Raw genomic sequence first — 22946 nt, 5'->3', positions numbered from 1 at the left:
GTTATGAATTTCAACAATAGCTGTACTAATAATACTATGTATATAAAAATATACAATTGCCAATACCTGCAAGTGCTTAACTTAATCAATTTTGGTGGTTGTTGGATGGTTAAGAATTTGGTAAGGAGTGTTGGGGTCTACTGTCCCTTTCTTAAGAAGTTCAGACTACAACAGAGGTTGGCCTATAGTCAGGGTTTCTCCTTGGTCAGAAGAGTGGTTAGGGGATCCCTATTTTTTATTAGACCGAAAGATTGTCTAGGAAGGATTCTTAGCCATTCCACATGATTTGAAATAGTTTCCTAAATGAGATCCTATTTTTTAGGAGGGGATGGAAGTGGCCCTAATATATTTAGACAACAATCTTGGACTGACCTTTTATGTGCTGGTTGGACATCTCGAGGATTTTCAAATCCATACCAGATGTGTACGGGTATGTCCTTGGATTCTTTAAGTCAATTAAAACTACTAAATTGTTGCTTTAATGTATACTTTCATTTTAGTTTGTTTCTCATTTCATGTTGCAAATCTGAAGAAAAAACCCCAAAAAATACAAAAAAGAAAAGAAGAATATTGCTAAATCTAATTTTTTTTAGAAAATTCAAAGAAACACCCAAAAAAATCAGAACTTGCAGTCATCTGATCAGAAGGGATCTTTCATAGGAGGCTTTTGAGCCCCTCATTATTATAAACTTCAACTTGTAAACCCAAACAATATGGATATTTGGATGTCTTAAGTGTCCTAATTAGTCATTTTGGGGACATTTGCCTTAAAAACTTTAGGACATTGGGATGTTCTCTGCCATTCCTATGTCACAAGCACACCACAGGGAACGATAACATTGGGAGAAGGGATGTGTCTCTATGTAACAATGGATTATTTAGATTCTAGTGTCAAATAGATTATGGTAAGAATTATTTGAATTGTTTTAGCTAAATCTGATTATATGTGAGGTGTAATCACTAATTGTATTTTTAGAGTAGAATAATTTGCTTGCATAAAGTCTACTTGCTTTACTGTTCTGGTTATGTGTTTGACGTGTGTTTTCAGAAATAAAATATATAGGTTTTAACTTTGGTCATCTACTCATAATTACTGACATCATGAAATATACCGATGATATTTACTTACCATGTTTTGATTCTCACTGCACCTGTAAAGCTCTTTTTCATTATTATGCTTTATGTTGCCTTGATTTTTTTTCTGTGCTTATTATTGCATGCCATTATTAAAGTGCAACAATATTGTTCAATTCCTACAATGCTTAAGATGCTGGAGATTACAAACAATAGATTTGATTGGCTATCCATGATTCTATGTATAAATTTTCATGAGTAAAACAAATATAGCCAGGGAAATATCAATTTTTTTCTGAAATATTATCACAATTAAAACAATATTGTAGAATGGTTACCAGCCAGAACAATAAAGCATACATTCAAATTTACTAGAATCAACAAAGCATTTAGTAACAAAATCATAAGTACCAAAGTTGGCGAGGGAAACCAATATATTTCATTGATTACCAAAACAAAAGGTACATCATTCATGTTCCAGTGTTCTTAAATAGAGGTCGGTTGGTTAGGAAGACCAACCGACACATCCCATCGATATCAACCACCCAACCCCAAACTAACTATCTTTGAATTACATTATTGTATTATTTCAGCCTACATCTATTTGCCCCAAAAAAGAAGTCTTCTTCCAGACGACTACCCAGGAAAATCCAAAAGAAAACTATATATCAAGAAGTAGGGTGGGAGGACGTCCCTGGAATGGATGCCCGTTTGTGGATATGCTGTAAATCTTGCTCCACTACCATTTGTTTAGCTCAAAGTCCTTGAAGCAGGTGCAAAGTGTCCGTTCTATCTTTTTTTATTGCTACCAATTTGACTTCTAGAGTTGCTTTCTCATCCTTCCATTTCGCTTCTATTCTTCGTGTCATCTACTTTTCTTATTCTAGTCTCCTCGTCAAGTTCTTTTCTTGCTGTAGTGCTAGGAATGTGCCTTGAAATGCTTCCTCCATCCAAGCAAGTGATTGCATGAGAGATGGCTGCTGGAGTGTCATGGGTACTATATGTCCAGCCTTACATATGTCTGCTGCATGTACATGCTTGACTCCACTCTGCATAAGTGAATTCTAGTCTGTATAGCAGTCATTCTTCATAAATGCTACTAGTGATTCTAGCGCTTTGATGATGGCATCTACGTTTTGCTCCTAAGCCTATTTTATGATCTCCTTAGTGGTCTATTACATTCCCTATAAGTCTTTGAGGAATTTTTTAGCTTTTTCCTCAAATGAAAGTGTTGCCATTCCTACTTCTAATAGTTCCTAGTGCTTCTCTTGAGTTTCCATTCGGTCTTCTATCTCCATCTCCAAGGGAGTTGGTGAAGGGGGAGGTATCATTTAAAATTTCCTCAACAATTAATTTGCTTATGCCAACATGGTGTTCTCATCTTGTGCTACATTCATTTCTATACTTGTTCCCTCTATGGGCTTCCCACCACGTACTTCCTTCTTGGCTGTAGATTGAACTAGCATGGCAATTAACTAAGCCACCTCAATGCCTTCTGGTGTCTCAAGTCGAACGCTATGTGCAACCTACTTGTGGCATTGAAGATCTATGATCTTAGTATAAGGCAATTGATACAGAGCAACCAAGTTCTCTTGAATAGAAATTTGTTTCGCACCCCATGGAGGAAGTAGCTTCTCCGTACTCTTTTCTTTTATCCTCCTCTCCTTTGCTTTTCTACTATATTCTCTTTTGTTTCCTTCACATGATTTTCTTCTTTTATGTCTATGAAATAAATAGGAAAATTTTTGTCCAATAGGCCGTTGAGGGGACTTGTTTCATCTTCTGAATACTCTTCCACGTGTAGAATGCCTTCTTCATCTCACTTGATTCCATCGCCATCCTCTCCCTCAACTTCTGAATCGGATGCAAGCTTCTAACTTACCGACTGGCTCCTTAAGTCAATTGTGTATTTCCGACCATCCTCTTCAGATTAGTGCATCGTAACCCTTTTTTTCTAGGGCAATCACTACAAAATCTAGGAAGATCTGCTGTGTTCCAATCACCTCTTTCTATCCCATTAAGGCCATGGGCTAGATAGCATGTTGATCTACTTCTACCAACTGGAAAGTGGGTGGCCAAAGGGTTGGTTTCTTGAGAGCCTTAAGAGTTTCTTTAGGGAGGACGTTAACACCCGAGCCTCCATCCACAATAGCATTGGCCAATTTACACCCCATAATCTCAATCTCTACCACCACCGATGTTTTTCCCATCCCTATGGTACGTATACAGTCATTGCCCTTCCCCATTTTTACTTCGTCCTTCGATGGTTCCTCCTTGGTACTATTTTCGTGCGCTATTGCCACACTTACGTGTGGTAGAGTCTCCAACAGGTCTGCAATCTTTATTGCTACAGCAGTCTACAAAACTTGCTTAATGATGTTAGTTTCCGGGATGGATTTCGTGGAGGAAGGTTTAGAAGTTGCTTCATGATGTTAGTTTCCCTCTTGGTGTCGCCCAACCTCTTGTATTTCCGTACCTACGTCTGGATATGTGAGTTTTCTAGCCTACATACGATTGATGCCCAATACTTCTTCCTCTAGTTTTACCACCTCCAACATGTTTGCACTTTTCTGTTTGGGGTAGTTGGCATCCTCATGATTACCTGATCCACACCATTTGCATAGCATCACTCCAAGTGTCCCCATTCATTACATCGCCTACATTGTATCATGGGTCGTCCCTTGGAGTCGTACTGAATTCAACTCCTTGGCGTGTTGTTATTACTATTGTTGTTGCTACCCCCCTATTGTTTCGGTACTCTCCAAACGATGCTTACATGTTTGTGTTGCATGGAGGAGTAGAGGGAGGTGTGGATGATTTCCTTGTAATGCCCCATTACTTGACCTATGTCACAAAATGCCTTTTTGGGGCAAGTGTTCTTCGTGTGTCCTTCCTTTTCACAATTTGTACACCATAGTTCTTTTCCTTCCCTTTTCTCCTCCTTGCTTCTTGTTATTTCCTTCGTCATCCTCATCATCTCTTGTTGCAATGCTTGTATGGTTTTAGATTCATCCCCACTTTCTTGAGAATTCCTGCTCCTTTTGTTCCTCCATCCTTTAGAGGTTTCATGTTCACTCTCTATATCCATCGCGCGACTAAATGCCTCAACAAATGATGATGGTGGGAGAATTTTCATTTTCCTCCGTAGGAACGGGGTTAACCCTTCAATAAACCATCTTTTCTTTAGCTCATCTATAGGTTTGTTATCTAGTTTCCCTATCAACTCATCAGTCTCCTACTATGCGCTTGCTGATCCATTTTTTGCTTGTCTTGTGTCGTATATCTCTATTACAATCTCATCATCATCTCGTAAGAGTTTGAATTCTTCCTCGAAAGCTATGTGTAGATCCCTCCAAGTGGCCATCTTCTTTGCCTCCAAGTTTGTGTACCAATCAACAACCATACCTGTAGAGTGGTAGGAAATGCCTTTAACCATCCATTACTTTAATTTTCCATTCACCTGCCATATTGTTATGTAGGTTTTACAATATCTTGTAGGGTTCTTCGTTTTGTCTCCTGTGAACTTCGAAAGCTTTTGCTTTTCTGTGCCCATCCTTTTCCTGCTAGTCCTTTGACTGTTCCCTCCAACTAGGAGGGTTTCTTGGGTGCTTAGTTTGTAAACTTCTCCTCCCCCTAGCTCGTCCTCTCTGTGACTAGAGCTTTGTTCTTGAGTATAACGATGTTCCCTACGTGCTGGGGGTCCTAAGGTCCATTTGCCCCTCCTTCCTTCCTCGTCCTTCTGAGATTGCTGAATTGACAATGCCCTTTATTATATATTCAATTAAATTCTCTTCAATTTGATTTGGATCTTGGGATTGACTAACAATTTCTCTTAAGTGGTGACATCTTTCTTTCTGTTCCCTATTTTGTAGGAGTCGGTGCAAGGCAGTTACCCCCTTGGATTCTTCATCCTGTACCCACCTTGGGTTGTTTTTTGGAAGTAGGGGCATGAATTATTTTGTTGCCAATTTTTCTTTCTTGGATTTTTTCTCCTGAAGTTCTCGTGTACTTCTTTCGGCCAATTGTTGGTACTTGTTGCCTTTTCCCTTCTCTTTGTACTTTGACTCTTTCTTCCTCCACGCATACCAAGTTTCTTGCTAGCAATCGAGGAATTTGCCCAAAAAGGTCATACATCACTGGTGGCATCAAAAGTTCGTCTTGTGCCGCGCTTTCTCGAACCACTCTCTCTTAGGCTTCCCTTGCACACATTGATGCACAGAGACTTCCCAGGCTACCCCAAGATCTTGTGTCACTAGATCTTACCTTGTGATTTCCTCCTCTTCTCCGTTACTATTTGGTACTTGTATTCATGGTAGGAATGGCCTGCCCATTACTCCATTCCGTCTATTATATGACGTCTAGGATTGAACTTAGGCAATGACACCAAAATGTAGAATGGTTATCAATCAACATAATAAAGCATACATTGAAATGTACTAGAATCAACAAAGCATTTAATACCAATATCAAAAGTACCAAAGTTGGTGAGGGAAACCAATATATTTAATTGATTACCAAAACAACTACATCATTCATATTCCGATGTTCTTAAATAGAGGTTGGTTGGTTAGGAAGACCAACTGACACATCCACTTGCTATCAACTACCCAACCCAAAACTACCTTGAATTATATCATTATATTATTACGGCCTACAAATATTCAAAATCTTTAATATATTTTCCATATTGAGAGATAGTGATAGTCATTCCATGCAACAAATTAAAGTGGAGATGAACTCTTAATGTGCCCCTTTGTACACGATTTTAGTTAACATGCCAAAAGAAGAGTATAATATAATGGTAGGCTCATGGTGAAGCAGTTGAAGCTCTTCATCCAATAGCCCCAATTAAAAAAAATCAATTTTGTCAGTCTCGACAACTAATGCAACAAGAGAATGAAATAATCAAATTTAGCTTCCTTTACATGAACTAACTTGTATTGTAAATGAGGTAAGCCAATAAATAAATAAGATAATGTAGACATAAATGTTTCTATATACAAAAGATTCTTTTGTCAATTTTGAGTGCATATAATTTCAAGTTAAGACTTGGTACATGAATTCCTTGTTTTTAGTAGCTTTCAACCTTTGAACATTCACATGTTGAAGCAGTATTGTCTTATTTATTTTTCTTTGCATTTTCTAAACAGGTATGGTGCTGTAGTAATGAACGAGCCAAATATTGATGGGAGCTTGGGCTACACAGTACTACACAACAGTACTTGTCAGCATGCAGCCCCAACATATATCAATGTTATGAACAGCGCAATTCTGAGGCTGGCAACTCATCACCCAAATATGACAATTCGAACCCGAAATCATCCATTGCCTATGACAGAGTCACAGCATAGCCAACATCATGTATGGCGTAGTTCATTCTATATAACATGTCAATTATACCCTTGAAATCCTACAAAAAACTCATAAATTTTAAATAGGAATCCCTAAAGATGTTCAACTTCTTGGAGCATGGATTCAAAATGGATATTGAAAATGTCTCTGTAATTGATTTGCCATCGTAAAATTCTGTTGAAAAAGCTTTGTGAATAATTACAGAACAAAGTAATACCGTTTAGAAGATAGAATGCTCCATGTGAATTTCTGCAATCAGTTCTCAAGTACAGAATCCTTGAATTCTGGTTCTACAATGCAGCTTATGCAAGAATTCTGATTCATGTTAAGAACTTCCCTCTATTGTAGAATTAATCTCTCCCCCTTCCTCCCATACAATCACCCCCTTCTCCTAGGACAAGCAAAGCTATACTAATTGAACAGCTTTCTAGTGTCGTGGCAACTGGCATCTTGCCTTTTCTGATAATCTCCAGATTTGTCTTATAAGTAGATATTGTCAAGTATCTATTGACATTCTTTTATTTCTTTTAGATTCTTCTTGTTCAATGTAAGTATGGATTTTGTGCAACAAGAAATATATTGCATGATTGTTTGTGTTTACTTATGTAGTATTACAGGGCATTACTTTATATAGCATTTTAAATATTCCTGCACAGATTTAGCTTAATGAACTTTTGGTTTGGCAGGATTTGGATGCATTTTCAGCAGCAATAATTGTCACCATTGCTTTCTCTTTCATTCCTTCATCTTTTGCTGTGCCAATTGTAAAGGTGATTTTCTGTTAATAAGTTAATATTTTCTTATTTGTCACCATTGCTTTCTGTTTCGTTCCTTAACATTTTTCCGTGCCAATTGTAAAGGTCATTTGCTGTTAACATATGAGCAACTTAATATAATTTCTCTTGCATGTACCATATATGATTGGAATTTGCAGAGTTAAAATTTCTAATTTTTGATGTGTTGCAACCATAGTTCCCAAACTCAGACTCCGCAAGGCTGACTCGACTCGTGACTCAGCTACGACTCAGCAAAATGAAAATCCTTTGAAATTCAGAGAGTTTAATGATTTAAAACTTATTTCATGCACCCTTTATTGAATATAAGTAAAATTATAACATCATCAAATAGAAGCTAACATACACAAACAAGAAACATAAATGATAAATGCATGACATATGTTAAATGTAAGTTGTAGCTAAAGTAAATACAAAACATAGAATCATATGACATAGATATATAGAATTATAAATGTTGTCAAATTATAAATGTATGGAAGATCCATGATGATGAATCGTATGTGTAATTGTAAAGTGTAAAACTAAACAGTAACACTATAAACAAAAAGCAAGTCTATCTGCTCAACCTCTAGCTCAAGCTTCATCCTCATCCTCCTCACCATCCTAGAGCTCGGCCTTCGCCTTAGTCTCAGCCTCAGCCTCAGCCTCTTAGTATCCTATCTGCCTGCTGCAAAGCCATCTAGGGTAGGGCCTAGAGGCTTGAGTAGCCACAACTCCTACATGTGAGGTGGACTCATGAACAACATCAACAAAACATGTGTGTGTCTACTAGAACATGCTCAATCCTCCTCTACCATAACCACAGCCTCAGCCTCTATATTTGCCTGGTCAATCCAGTCAAGGTCTGCCTCAGTGAAGACCGGATCAATAGTCTCAGTGAGCCACTTTGACTCTTGATCAATCTCCTTTAGAGTGATTAGAGAGGAGTTAGGGCCCAAAATTTGTCTAGTGCTAAGACAGAGGTTGTATAGACAAAGACAAGATCATTTAGCCTTTACGCAAACAACCTATTTCACCTCTTCAAGTGGATATGCTCGAACATGGACCAATTGTGCTCACATCTAGAGGCGTTGCTTGGCTGACTCAAAATACAAATAACAATTCTTTGAAGATTTGGGTTGAGGGCCCAAACATTTGCCATTATCTATCTGAAATAAGGGAAAAGAAAAATAATTAATCTCATTTACAAGTACAACTTTAAGGTTAAATTATAAAATCAAAAATTAAAACGCATAATTTATAAATTAACAAGCCAGAAATTTAGGAATATATTATTTTTAGCTGGTTGTAATGATGTCTTAGTGTAATGTTCCCATTTTCAGTAGGTTTCTGTAGTTGGCTAGTTTAGTTCACCATCGCGACCCTCGTGAACTGACAGTGGGATTTGAAGGTCTCAGTTGTGTGGTTATAGGCTTTCCAACAGCCTATGGTGTGTTTTGGCTCTGTTTGAGGGACTTACTATTTATAGTAAGTCAATCTATTGGTTCCGATGAGCTCAGTTTAGTTAGAGGAGTTGGAGGATGCTCTTAGTTTTTATTTCGAGCTTCTAGTTTGAGCTCCAAGAATCTTGGAGGGAGCGTCTATTTATAGTAAGTCACCCCGTCAAGTTCATTCATCATTTTTCATCATCAGGATCACTTTGGTGTTGTCAGATTTTGATTCTAATGCCTCTTCAGTTGTTTTCGTAAGACGAGTGAATTATTATTATTATTCATATAAATATGCCAAGGTTGCTATTTTTGATAGTGTTGTTGGTTGGTCACCTTAGTATGATAGCTCGTTGGAACTGGGACAATAAGTTTTAAATCATGAGAACAAGAAACAATGGCCTTACGTGTCAGAATTTTTAAGTTATGGTGGAATAGGTCGTTTTTGGAGCGAAATGCAATTAATAAATTAGTTTATAATGACACTATTATATTTTAATTTTATATGTGGGAAGTTTCCTAAGTGAAATTCATTTGCAAAACTTTGTGCCATTTGGAGATTATAAATATGAGCTTATTTGATGAGTAAAGCATCTGATTATTTGTTTATCTCTTTGCTTGTTGTCTTTGTGACAATTCTGAGTTTGTGGTTTTGTGCCCTTGCTGAAGTATAAGGGTTAGATTATGAGTTTATCTTGCAATTTGCTGCTGAGGTAAAGGAAATTGTGATTGCTTCTCTACTATATCTACTATTATGGAGAAGTTGATTAGACAAGTGTTGAAGACTGGATTCTGGAGAGCGAATTGAAGGTTGAATTATTAATTTTATGCTTCTACGTCTTGGCTGGGAGTTCAATTTGACTGTTATAGGGCTGCCGTTTCACTATAAAGCAGCAGTTTATCAATTGTAGGGTCATGTTCACCTAAGGAGGGTTTGTGTGACATTTTTGAGGGGCTGTGTTACAATTTTCAAGAGTTGCGTTTAATTTATATGGCTTGCGATATATATGTTAGTGGGGCTGCTGTAGATTCGCATTGGACTGCAAATTAAAAGTCAAAGACAATCTATATTTCCAGGTTCTCGGCATTTTGAATATTATTGTTGCTACTATTTCTTTGAAACATTGTTGGTAATGAATTAAAGCTGGAGCAAATCATTTGTCTTTTATAATTATATAATTGCACAATTCGTAGGGCAGAATTATGAATTAATGTTGGCATTCATGCAAACTTCTTAATATTAAATTGATCTGAAATTTGTAAGTGCCCAATGGAATTCTCTAGTATAATTTTGAAAATCAGATTATCAAATTTGCAACAATAATAGTAAAGATTGGCAAATGTTTGACAAAATGTTAGACTATTGATTAGCAAAGGAAAATTGATGATTGTTAACGATATAGCCAGTTGGGATTTTTACACTTAGCATCTCTCCACTTCTTGCTAAAGAAAATTGCCCCTTCTTGATTATTTATATTGAAGATCATTTACAAACCTTGTGCTCATTCGAGCAACAACATGGGACTTACAAGCTTATTTGAGCTCCTTACGAGCAACTACACTAGAAACAACAAGTGGAAGACCAAGAGTCACAACGTAGAATCCACCTTTTACAATGAGACAAATATAACCAATGAAAGATCAAGAGTCACATTTTAGAATTCCATAAAGATGTCCATTTTGGGATTTTGATCAGGGTCTCCATAATGAGAACTCATTGCTTCAACCAACTAAGCTAAACCCCTTCTTGATTATTAAATTTATCTAGCTCAATGGTTGAAGTTGAGGCACTACCGTCACTACTCATTTTCTACATCACTGTATAAAGGATGGTAAGAACCTCCTTATCCGCCTTGAAGTTAGGATGGAAACAAACTAGTGAGTTCAAGTAATAAGTTGCTGCATGGATGGAACGTGAAGCTGATTCTGCCATCTGCTATCAATGATCTCCAAAATGGGGCCATCTTTCTCCTCCACTCTTGCATACTTGGATATAATGGCCTCCTTGGCCATATCCATACTCTCATATATGTAGCCCATAGAGGGCTTCTCTCCATCAACAACTTGTAGTAGAACTATGAGGGGCTCAGTGGTCTACATATAATGTAAGAAGCTATTGAAGTCACAAATTCAATATAAAACTAAAAGTAAAACTAAATTATTAAACAAGTAAATACTAAATGTTAAATTGTAGTAAATTTACCTCTAATATTTCTTTAGAAGGTGTCCAAAAACCAACCTCATCAAAGATGCAATTTACCACATTTCCCCTACAGTGGTCATAGCAAAGGAAGAGGAAGTCTACACCACTCCAATAAACACACGTCTCAATTTTTCCCTTGATGTCAACAAGAATTTTAGTGTGAAGATTGGACTTTGTTTGGGCTTAGTTTTCTGTACTTACTATTTATGGTAAGTCGGGTGTTGATTGAGATGAACCCTTTCTATTTTTTAAGGTGCACTTTTAACATGGAGAAATAATAGGTATGACTCCTATTTTAGACGATATATTTAAATAATGAGTATTTTGGGAGTTATTATATTTTTAGTGGCCAAATTATTATTAATCATTAAATTACTTACTATAAAGTTATAATTTAACTTTATAATTTCACTTAAGTTTAGGGTTGAGTCATAATTGGAAGGGGCCATTTATTATATGCCTAAGCTTAGTATTAAATATTTAAAGTGATGCTGTGTTGGAAAGTTTCAAGAGCTGAGTACATTTGGGAAACTTTTCGAGTTTTTGAAATTGAGTTCTTTTGGAAACTTTTATCAACAAAGCATTATAAATATGAGCTCATTTCATTGCAAAAAGAGTGCTTGAATATTTATTTGCTTTTATTGTATTTGTGACATTCTTGAAGGTCTGATTATATATGCCCTTGCTGAGGTATAAGGGTTTGATTATTGAGTGGTGTCTTCACAAGTTTGTTCTTGAAGTACAGAAAAATTGCCAATACTTCTCTATTGTATCTACTGTTGCTTAGAGGAGAATTTGTTGCATCTTCCATGTCTATATGCTTTGTTGCTTGGAAGAAGCTTTGTGCTAAGGGTTTGTAGTGATCTAAATTCTGAGATTTGTTAGCTTGAAGAATTATGGGAATCTTCCTACTATACGTTCTGTAACTAGGAGACATAATTGGCTAAAGATTAGAAGTGGTGAATTCTAAGAGATCTGGTATTCTTTCTCGAATTGTTGCTGAACGATAACAGATTGAGAAGTCTTTCCCTTACTGTGATTGACTGTATCAGGGAAAGAGTATTCTTGCATACTTGTGATTGAATACAATGAGGCTGTGTGGAGAAATAAAGAGACTACAATCTTTTCCTTGTGGCTGCAATTAAGCCTACATAGGCTATGGATAGAATTGGGAAGCCTGTGATCAATTCCAATAGCTTGCAATAGTGAAATTAGAGGCCTGCAGTTGAATGTTGAAGGCCTATGAATACATAGCAGAACTGCGTCTGCATTAACTGAGGGTGCCACTCATGGTTGTGTTCTATGTGAGACTTTGACATGCTGCAGATTACACCTATAGGCCGACTACCATTGGTAGAGTCAAATTGATATATTCAAGATCTATTCATAATTTAGTTTATAAATTTGTAATAACAACAGGTTGGTTAATAAATAAATTGCATGAGAATTAATGTGATTAATATTGCTCAAACTCAAGCTTCATATCAAATGTTAGTGAATTGAAATATATTGAATATTCAACTTAACTCTATTTGATGATCTTATTTGCAAACTTAATAAACCCTTTTCTGAAATTCAAAGTTCAAATTGTATTCGGATGGATGGCACCTTGCCTTGCAAAATGTTTGACAATGTGACAAACAACTGATTCAGTGAGGAAATTGGTGTTGTTTTGATTTATAACTGGTGCGGGTTATTATAGGGACGCTCCTTGCTGGGCTAGATTCTTGTGTTCTTGGTCCAGTAAGATCTCTTTCCCCTTGAGATTCTCCTTCAGTCTAGCTTGAGCATTGTTCTTACCGATGCTCTTTTTGTGCAGGGGTTTTAAGATTCTTCCCCCCTTCATTCTTGATGCTTCAGAAATAGACAAGTTGGCTATACCTTCTATTGTGTTTTCTATCAACCTTTCTTCGATTTGATTTGCACTTGGAGAGTGGTTCACTAGTCCCCTTAAGTGGCAACGTCTTTCCTCCTGTTGGTGGAGATGCAGAGTCTGCAGAGCAGCTTCCCTCTCAATTTCTTCTTCTGGCACTGGCTTGGGATATTTATTTGGAAGTAGTGGCATGAAATGTTTTAGTGTATTATCTTCCTTGGATTGTCATGCTCCTCCAGCTCTCGTGTCGTCCTTTCAACGAACTGTGGAGCACTTGTTGTCTTCTTCATTCTCTTTTCGTTTTTGCTCTTTCTTCCTCCTTGTGTATTAAATTTCTTGCCAATAGTTTAGGGATTTGTCCAAGTAGATCATACATTGCTGGTGGTATCGAAAGCTCGTCCTGTACCCTGCTCTGGAACCACTCTCTCTCAGGCTTCTCTTTGCATGTACTGGTCGATTGAAACTTTGCAGGCCACCACCAAATCTTGTGTCACCCAATCTTCTCTTGTTATTTCCTCCTCTTCTCCGTCACTGTTTATTACTTATATACGTGGTAGAAAGGTTCGTCCCATTACTCCATCCTACCTAGTCGACGACCTCCAAGTTCAAACTTAGGCAACGGCGCCAAAATGTAGAATGGTTACCAATGCATAATATACAAAACAATATAGCATGGATTCAATTGTACCAACATGACACTCATTACTAGTACTAGAATACCAAAATGGCGAGGAAATATTATTACTTAATTGATTACCAAAAACATGAGTACATCATCCAGATTCCAAAGTTCTTATATAATGGTGGGTTGGTTGGGAAAACCAATAGACGCATTCCCCTGCTTCCTAACTACCATCTCCCGACAAAGCTCAACTAGTTCTAATTACAACATTACTTTATTGTGTACTACAATAATCAATGTATCTCATAAACAAATTATTATGGGGAGATGCAATCTGCTTATGAAGAGACATAATTAAGAAGTGACATTACTAGTGGAATGCAACCATTCCATCGTGCAAGATACATAAGGGGGATCAAACTCATTTTATCAAATCATCAATGTTTTATATCCTTATTGAATTGCTCAAGGTGAGCATTAGCCTTTGGCAATGCATGTTGCATATAATTAAGGAGAGAAATAAGGAAGAACACCGCTATTGCATATTTCTGATGTTTAGATCAGAGTCTCACACATAGCAATATTATTGCTACAAGCAAAATTGAAGACAATTGTGTACATTTAAGGTTCAAGATAAAAAATCAGCAATAACATCACTATATTTTATATTGAGTATACCTGCATATTTATAAAGAGAGATTAGGAATAGCAATACAATGCTGTAGGTGATATTGGATATGATTCCACACTCAGAAAGATAGATCAGTAGCAGCAAGACTCCTCATTGCTGAAAGTGATGGAAGCATATTTCTCAATGCCATATTAGAGACAGCTATTAACAACATTAATGCATAATTCGTATTGATCATATTGTATAACAGAGGTGCAGATCAGATATGCATATTTGTGATGTTTGGATCAGAGTTTCAGACATAGCAATATTATCTAATTTGCCGATTTGGGTTCGGGGACGGATTCAGGTTCGAGTTCGGGTTTGTGGGTTTGGGCAAATTTTTTTTTTCCCCATTTGGGTTCATGCATGGGTTCGTGAGTGTACACACACACACACACACACACACACATATACTAAAAAAAGGAGAAACGTGCATAATTGTAAAACTAACTTACTAGGTCATTTCATAGCATGTATATAGTGATGTTACTTCATGTTTGATGAATGCCAAATGTCAAAGATAAACATTAAATACTTGCTCATTAATCTATGTTCATGATTGTAAAGAAAATCATACATTGAATTACTAGATTGCAAAATGAAATTTCAAAACATAGACTAGTTCATCAGATTGACAAATAATAAAGTTTGAAACATAATGATAAATGACAAGTGTTTAATAGTTTATCAATGATCAAAGACTCATAGTTGAATGTTTTTAAGTTTTATTTTTTGGCCCCATGGGCTGTGGGTCTGCATGGGTCCTCCTGAGTCTGCCTGGATTTGCCCGGGTCTGTGGTGGGTCCGGGCATTGTCCCTATTGGGGACTGTAGATCCGTGGACCTGGATGGACCCACAGTCCCCAACAGGGGCCTTGCCTGGACCCACAACAGACCTGGGCTCGAACCCAAGCTCCAAGGTCCGAATCCAGCTTCCCAAAATATTATTGCTACAAGCAATATTGAAGACATTTGTATACATTTAAGGCTCAAGATAAAAAACAGCCATAACATTGCTATATGTGATATTGAGTATACCTGCATATTCATAAATATTAGAAAAAGCAATACATTGCTGTAAGCAATATTGGATATAATTCCATACTCTTAAGATAGATCAGGAGCAGAAAGACACCTCAGTGCTATAATTGATAGAAGCATATTTGTCACTGCCATATTAGAGACATGTATTGACAACATTAATGCATAATTTGTATTGTACATTTCATATTTTATAGCAGAGGTGCAGATCAGATATATAGTTGAGAGATTATCCTTGCATAAGTCGAATTGATATGCCAAAGTAGCAGTGATATTTTGTCTTATGTAACAAATAACATCATATAATAAGAGATATCATAATCTATCATTCTTGCAATCCAATTGTATCAATTATCATCATTGTAAGTGTTATTAATGCCTTTTTGGAAAGAAGTCTCTTTCAATTGAACTTTCTAAGTGTTATTAGAGTCCTTTTGGAAAGAATTCTATTGCACTTGAACTTTGTGAGTTGATTGATTCTATTTCCTCCGTATTAATTTAAGTGGACATTAAAGTGGCATTAGTGCATTGCATTTTTGTGGTTATATTACATTGTTCCTAAAATGGAACATTACAGTTGCCTAATTGATTTCCTTTTGGGTTCTATCAACACTACTCAAGTTTATTTAGGGTATTTACATGTTATCTCATTCATAAGATTAAGACACTTTATAATCTCAGATTGCCCTGTGTATCACCTTCCCTATATAAAGGGGTTTCTCACTCTACCTGATGTACCACCTTGTATGCATTGGATCTATACTTAGATAGTAAAGCATTTCCACTGCTTCTTTCTTGTGGTTGTTTGGGTTGCAGACGATCCTTCACTCTATGTTTCTTTCAAAATATTTCTAATAATAATCACTTTTTAATGGGCACAATTGTTACTATTTTGATTCTTCTAACATGACTTGGAAAAGGTCAACATAGTTAAGTTTTTTAGCAAGAAATCCGAAATACACAAACCAGAGTTTTGAGCCCTAGTGAGTTTTTAGTGTCATAGTCTTCATACCTTGGACTTAGTCCTATTGTGGGAACATGGAATTAGATCCAGATCAAAGATTAACTATTTACTATAATAAGAGGAGCGTATGCAAAAAAACATATTGAGACTCAAAAGTATTTGTGATGCAATTCTTCAATGCTTACCCTTTCTTGGCCATCCAAATCTGTGAGTGCATCATGATATCTGGATCTTTGGATTATTTTAGCTCTAAGATGCCCATTTGAGCATTTTGTTGGGGCAAGGACATTTTGGCCACTAAAAGCAATATTGGTATAAGTTATAAGTACCAACATTTATATCAGCAAACCCTTTTTGGAATACCTTTAGGCTTACTCTTTGAAAAAATATTGTAACTTTTGTTTATAATTAATGTTGAAGTGTCTCAATTGAGAGGGTTATCTATTTATGAGGACAATATATAAATAGTCAAAGATAGGAGTGCCCTTGAAGTGCTAGGTCCAGCTCCATGATGTCACATCCCACCATTTTACAAGTTCTCTGTTCTTTTATATGCACTTTCTCAAGCAAAACGAAAATACTATATTTTAAAAAACCAATTCATTTTTATGTGCTATGCTTTTTTTAATCTCAATGCACAACATGTGATATGAAATACTAAATTTGTACCACATCATATTAATTTTAAGTTTTAAGAGATTTTTCCTTTTTTCCCCCAATTTTTAACCCTGGTAATTGTATCCATTTTGTATTTACAGATTTCTACTCTATGTCAATGCTGTGTAAATGAAATGCTTCCGTGCTTGGGATATTTTGGTCAATTATAATCTGGGTCAACTATGATTGAACCACATTTCTGGTCTAGTCAATTTTATGTTTGGGTGAATCTATCTGTTTCATGGTATCTTCAAATATTGTTTAGTAATGCATCATCTCTGATGTTTGATACACAGGAACGTGAGGTTAAAGCAAAGCACCAACAGATCATTAGCGGGGTCTGTCTTGAAGTGATTTCTTATATTTTTAAATCAATTTATTCATTAGTTTTCGCAGTTTGGCTTGTGCCAATTATGAAGAATCTAAGTTCTACCGTTTCAGGTGTCTCTTGTGGCTTACTGGATCTCAACATATGCATGGGATTTCATCAGTTACCTACTGCCAGCATCTCTTGCAATGCTTTTTTTCTATATTTTTGGTATGTTAGAACAGGTCTGCCAGTGGAATATTTTTTTCTTGAAATTTTAATTATCTTGTTACATTGTACTATGGGATAGCATAGATATACCTTCCGTTTCAATGAGTCTGGTTCTCTATTTAAAGTTAATTTTAAGCAATTAAATGTATTTTGGTTAGTGCTACATATGTCTTATCATTCTTTCTTCTTTTCAGGTCTGGAGCAGTTTGTTGGGAGGGACAACTTTGGACCAACTTTATTCATGTTGCTGGGCTATGGGCCCGCAGTTGCAGCTTCGACATATGCTCTCACATTTTTTTTTACTGATTATTCTGTTGCTCAAGTGAGTTTGTATTACCTATCAAATTTATTTTCAAACTTTGATTGTAGGTTGTTTTTCAGAAGTATTTCTGATATGAAAGATGGCCAACAAAATATTATTTGTTTAAAAGACAGAATTTGGTCTTGCTAGTACAGTTCTTTAGTGGCCTTGTTCTTATGATCATATAATTTATTATTGGTCTCATCAGAAGTTTTTCTGATACGAATGATGGCTAACAAAATATTATTTGTTTAAAAACACAGAATGTGGTCTTGCTTGTACAGTTTTTTAGTGGCCTTATTCTTATGATCATATCATTTATTATGGGTCTCATCCGTGCAACCAAACATACAAATCGATTGCTAAAGGTATGCTTATTTTGTTCTCCTTTTATTGCACAATCAATTGCTGTATTAATTTTTATCGTTATTGTTCTGGTTTTTTTATAGTTTTGTGATAATTTTTCATGACATTTGTTGCAAATTAATTCCTCTTGTTCATTTTGTCATAAGAAATATTTATTACATTGGTAGAATGTTTAATTTCAGTTGTGATTGTACAAGAGAAGACCTTTTATCTCTTGAACTGCATTCTATAAGTCCCGATAAGTTAGATTATGTATTTAATTTATGATCGTATAAGAGAGTATTTTATTATCTATCACTTGAACTGGCTAATAGAAGTACTGATTATATTGCTTTGTTTAGTCAAATATAAATTTAAGTGATTGCCATAATCTTGAATCGCTTTTACAATTACTGAAGCTTGTTCCCTGTACTGGTGGCAGAATTTTTTTAGGTTGTCTCCAGGATTCTGCCTGGCCGATGGACTTGCATCACTTGCATTACGGAGACAAGGAATGAAGTTCCAATCTGGTGAACAACCTTTGGATTGGGATATTACTGGCGCATCAATATGTTTTCTGGTGTTGGAGGTTGCCCACAAACTTGTTTAAATTTCATTTAACATTTGATTGACGATCGAAGGCATGAGCATTAGTTTTTGTTAATATAAAAAATGAATGCTTTTCACCTCAAAAATTACTTCTGTTCTGTTTTCTGTTATTTGCTGTAGTACATCTAGTTAATTTAATGCGGGCCCTGTATGCGCATTTGGAAAATGTAGTAGTATTAGACAAGAGTTTCTATGTCAGTCTAGCTTCAGTTTGTTAAACCTAGCATTTAAAAGCAGAAGAAAATGACATTTACATTGTCTGCTTGATCACGGACAAACAAATTTCTGAGACACAAAGAAACCCTTATGTGGCTAAGAGTTACATAACTCTCTAGAACTCAAAATATAAACATTTCTCATAGGAAAGCACATATCAAGTTTCAGAGAAGCTAATGTTTTAAATATAAAGTGAAGATTTGATTGTCAAGGATTGAACTGATTGATTATTTTAGTTCACAGGCAAATCTAATTGATACTGAATAGTTGCTGATCATAGAAGATACTCACTCTAAGGGTGATTTTCCGTTGCACAAGACTGAATTTGTTGATTTCCAATAATTTTATTATTAGCTGTGAGGTGTTTTCTGCTGTTGTATCTTAGTGAATCATTTATGGGGAAGTCCATGGTTTCTAGCTGCTGCACAACCCCTTTCTGGGTTGTACCAAGGTCAAATCTACCCTAATAAAACTTTTCCAGTTGCCACATTCATATTGTACACCTTTCTTGGTTGAAAGTGCACCTATCTTGGTTCATTATGCCAGATAGCAGCCTATTGTACCACTGGTTGTAATCCATAACAACATTATCACAACTGCATCAGCCTCACACCTGGCATAATTAATAAGGCTAAGGATTTGTACATCTGTAGGAGGATGCTGCGAGTGTATATCTCTATGATTTCGCTCAAAATCAATAAATATATTGGTGCCAAGTTACAGATCTGTCAGGGTGATTTATTAGGACACATTGCTGCTATTAATTTTTGTATTTGTTAACTATATTGGCTTTAATAATTAATTGTGATGATTATTCAGTAAATCTGTTGTTTGTGGTTAAGTATGAGGTGTATATGGGGGTTTTATATTTATGTTTTTTGTCAGTACATGAGATTTACTATCATATTTTTTTTTGAGAAGCAAGAGGCAGAAGCCATTGATTAAGTTGAAAACCCAACTCAAGGGGCATTGAGAGGACATAGTTGGGGGATAGTCCTTTAGTTTAGCTATACAGATCCAAATATCCAATGGATTACAATAAATATGTTAAGAACAAGAACTCTGGGGGATGATCCCTATAAATCCTCTTGTGAATGATGTGCCCTTCTATCAGTGCAACCTGAAAAAACACAGATCCAACCACCCACCAAAACTCTACACTGCATGTTAGGAGGTTAGAGAGTCTCCAAATAACGATTATATGCCATCAAGATACTTAAGGAAATATATACCACGTGAGAAAGAGCAGGCATAAACTCAAGGAGCTAGGATAAGGAACAAATAAAACAATAGATATGGTTAATAAAACCAGAAAACACATGTGCTATTGATGAAGAAATAGTTTGGAACAACGTGATAAAAACATAATGTTCAATTACATTAAACAGAAATACTGGGCTCGAACGCTCTCATTCCATCCATTCAATAGGCCCAAGTATTTAATAAAGACATTAGATTGAAACAGTCATTTGAACATAGGGAAGGCGATTAGTGTATAGTCATGTGAGACGAGGGAGTGAAACCTCCACTTCTGAGACCTCCTCTTCCTCTGGTGATGGAAATTCCAAACATTCTAAGCTCACTGCAGTTTTGTTTTTCTGTGCTCCAATCTGCTCTTCTGCCACATACTTCTCCAGCCAATTTCTTACTCAAATTGGTCATAGCTAGGAGCATCGCTGGGATATCACTATTAACCCTATACAAATCTGTGTTCATAATAAATTCTTTTCCCAAAATCCTAAAGACAGTTTGGACCACTAGAAAGTGCATGTTTAGGAGGACTTCTCTGAGATGAATACTTGTTATGGGTTCGTCAAAGGCAATCTGAGAGGAAGGTCCTTTTAATTTAATGATGGTATTCATCTTGAAAGTCTTACTGGCTACTCCTACTAGACTGCTACATTTAAAGACATAAGTAGACATTTCAAATTCCTTCTGATGGTCCGAAAACTGTCTTTTGGTCTACTCAACAGAGGAAACTGAAAAAAACTTGGGACGACACTCTTAACGGTCCTTGCTACTCAGGCAAGCTCAATGACAAGGGGAAACGACAAGGCGAAGAGTTAATTCTCCTATTTGCTTTTAAAAAAAAATGTAAATAGCATGGGAAAAGAAACAATTTAGTTCTTCATTAAATGATGCTTTCCTAAAATCGGACAAAATTTCTAATTCTTATCCCATTTATTGGTAAGTTTACATAAAAGAACTAATAATATCATAGATAAAACTTACTTGTTAATGTCTCAAGTCCAACTGCTATCTATAAGATCAGGGATGAAACATAAGCCACTCCTATGGGCAATACATTCCCTACAAGAAGAAGAATTAAGTACATGCAAAGTGGGTCTTACATAGATAGAAGAGAAGTGCTTTTATTTAAATAAGGATATGGAAATCTAGGTTACCCTATGCTAACTTTTTTGACTCCTTGCGATAACAATTGCTAAAAAAGATTGAACTTTGGGTTATTAATACTTTTTAATTGATTGCAATTGCTTTATCAATCCCCAAATTCGCTAGCTCATCTGCCCTCTTATTCCTCTCTCGATAAAAATGGTTAAGTAATACTTTCTTGAAAGATTTACATAGTTCTAATGCTTTTGAAAGATTTGCATATAACCTCCAATTGGAAAGAGAGCCCTTTCTTAATGCATTTTCTGCCCTCCTATTCCCCTCCTGATAAAAATGGTTAAATAATACTTTGTTGAAAGATTTACATAGTTCTAATGCTTTTGAAAGATTTGCATCTAACCTCCAATTGGAAAGAGAGCCCTTTCTTAATGCATTTATAAAAATAGCAGTTTCCTTCTATTTCCAACTTAGTCCCAATACTTTGCATAAAGAGAGACCCTCTACTAAAGCTGAAATTTTTGCCCAGTTGTTTGTGGCGTCTCCTATATATTTTGCTATAATTTCTATTTCTTCTCCCTTATCATTGTGAATGCAACATCTATTGCCAGCTTTTACTTGGGTTCCCCCTTGAAGCACCATCAAAATGAAGCTTGAATAATCCTTTCTTCAGAACCTGCCATACACATTCATCCCTTTTAGTTATTCCTAGAATTTCCCCCTTACCCAGAAAGGGAGGGATCTTTAAACCATTCCATCGACTATGCATCTTCTCATCCCAACAAGTCATCCTAGCTAAGTTGAAGTTTAAGCAACCTGTTATTAGTGAATTCAATGATTGGAATTTCTATCTTATTTAAAAGTTGTTTTACATCCTTACTTGTCTTGAAATTTTTTTCTATTTTTCTCCTTCCATAATTCCCAAAGAACTATAGAAGGGAAGGAGATCCACACTATGAAAGACACTGTCCGATCTTAAAAGGGGCCAAGACAAAAATATACTAATGATCGAACTAAGGAAGGCCATAAACAAGCCTGGTTGAGAGCATAGCCATTGCCAACACGAGGATGAGTAAGGGCAATGGAGGAAGAGATGATCAACAATTTCTTTTTAAGACTCATTCAAAGGGCACTGATTGGGCCCCTGGAAGCCAAACTTTCTAAGTCTTTGCATTGTAAGGGCCCTCTGATGAAGAACCATCCATGAGAAGAACCTAGCTTTGGGAAGGCACAACTTATTCCAACACAATCTAAGAGGAAGAAGACTTTTCGAAAAGCCTTGTTGAGATTCCAAAAGCCTATAACCCATTTTTGATATGATCGAACTAGGGAAGGCCAAAAACAAGTCTAGTTGAGAGCATAGCCATTGCCAACACGAGGAAGATTAAGGGCAATGGAGGAAGAGATGATCAACAATTTCTTCCTTAGAGTCATTCAAAGGGTACCTACCGGGCCCCTGAATGCCAAACTTTTTAAGTCTTTCTGTTGTAAGGGCCCTCTAGTGAAGAACTATCCATGAGAAGAACCTAGCTTTAGGAAGGCAAAATTTATCCCAACACAATCTAAGAGGAAGAAGACTTTTTGAAAAGCCTTGTTGAGATTCCAAAAGCCTATAACCCATTTTTGAGTTATATTATCCATAATTGCTGCCATCCCAAATAAGGGAATCCTTACCTCAGGAAATATTTCTCGAGCGAAGAATTGATCGAAGGAGATTTTTATCTTCCAACGGAATATCCTCATAATCAAAATCTTTCCATTTTCAGTTCAGCTCATCTCCCTTGAAGATCACATAATCCCTTACCTTAGGGCCCCATTTCGATTCCAAATAGATCTTAGTGAGTTGAGGGAGGGATAAAGGTCTAGGGCCTTATATCCTCCCCAAGGGTCATGCCAAAACAGAGCA

The 22946-nt window shown here is 36.2% G+C and overlaps 1 protein-coding gene across 5 annotated transcripts in view; it reads left to right on the top strand.

Annotated features, from left to right (window-relative positions):
• ABCA1 (ATP-binding cassette A1) overlaps positions 1–22946 on the top strand; it is a 307414-nt gene that overhangs the window by 203864 nt on the left and 80604 nt on the right. For all 5 annotated transcript variants that reach the window (XM_089804610.1, XM_089804609.1, XM_089804613.1 and 2 more), the window contains 7 exons: positions 6225–6435; positions 7113–7196; positions 16979–17020; positions 17124–17220; positions 17415–17542; positions 17785–17889; positions 18309–18455. In XM_089804610.1, coding sequence (XP_089660736.1) covers positions 6225–6435; positions 7113–7196; positions 16979–17020; positions 17124–17220; positions 17415–17542; positions 17785–17889; positions 18309–18455 — 814 coding nt within the window. The remainder of the gene's footprint in view (positions 1–6224; positions 6436–7112; positions 7197–16978; positions 17021–17123; positions 17221–17414; positions 17543–17784; positions 17890–18308; positions 18456–22946) is intronic.

Source organism: Cupressus sempervirens, chromosome 10, assembly GCF_028749045.1.
Source record: "Cupressus sempervirens isolate cs-2001-9-10 chromosome 10, ASM2874904v1, whole genome shotgun sequence".
Classification (NCBI taxonomy): domain Eukaryota; kingdom Viridiplantae; phylum Streptophyta; class Pinopsida; order Cupressales; family Cupressaceae; genus Cupressus; species Cupressus sempervirens.
The sequence above is the reverse complement of the archived record's forward strand: the minus strand, read 5'-3'. Positions and strand labels throughout refer to the sequence as shown.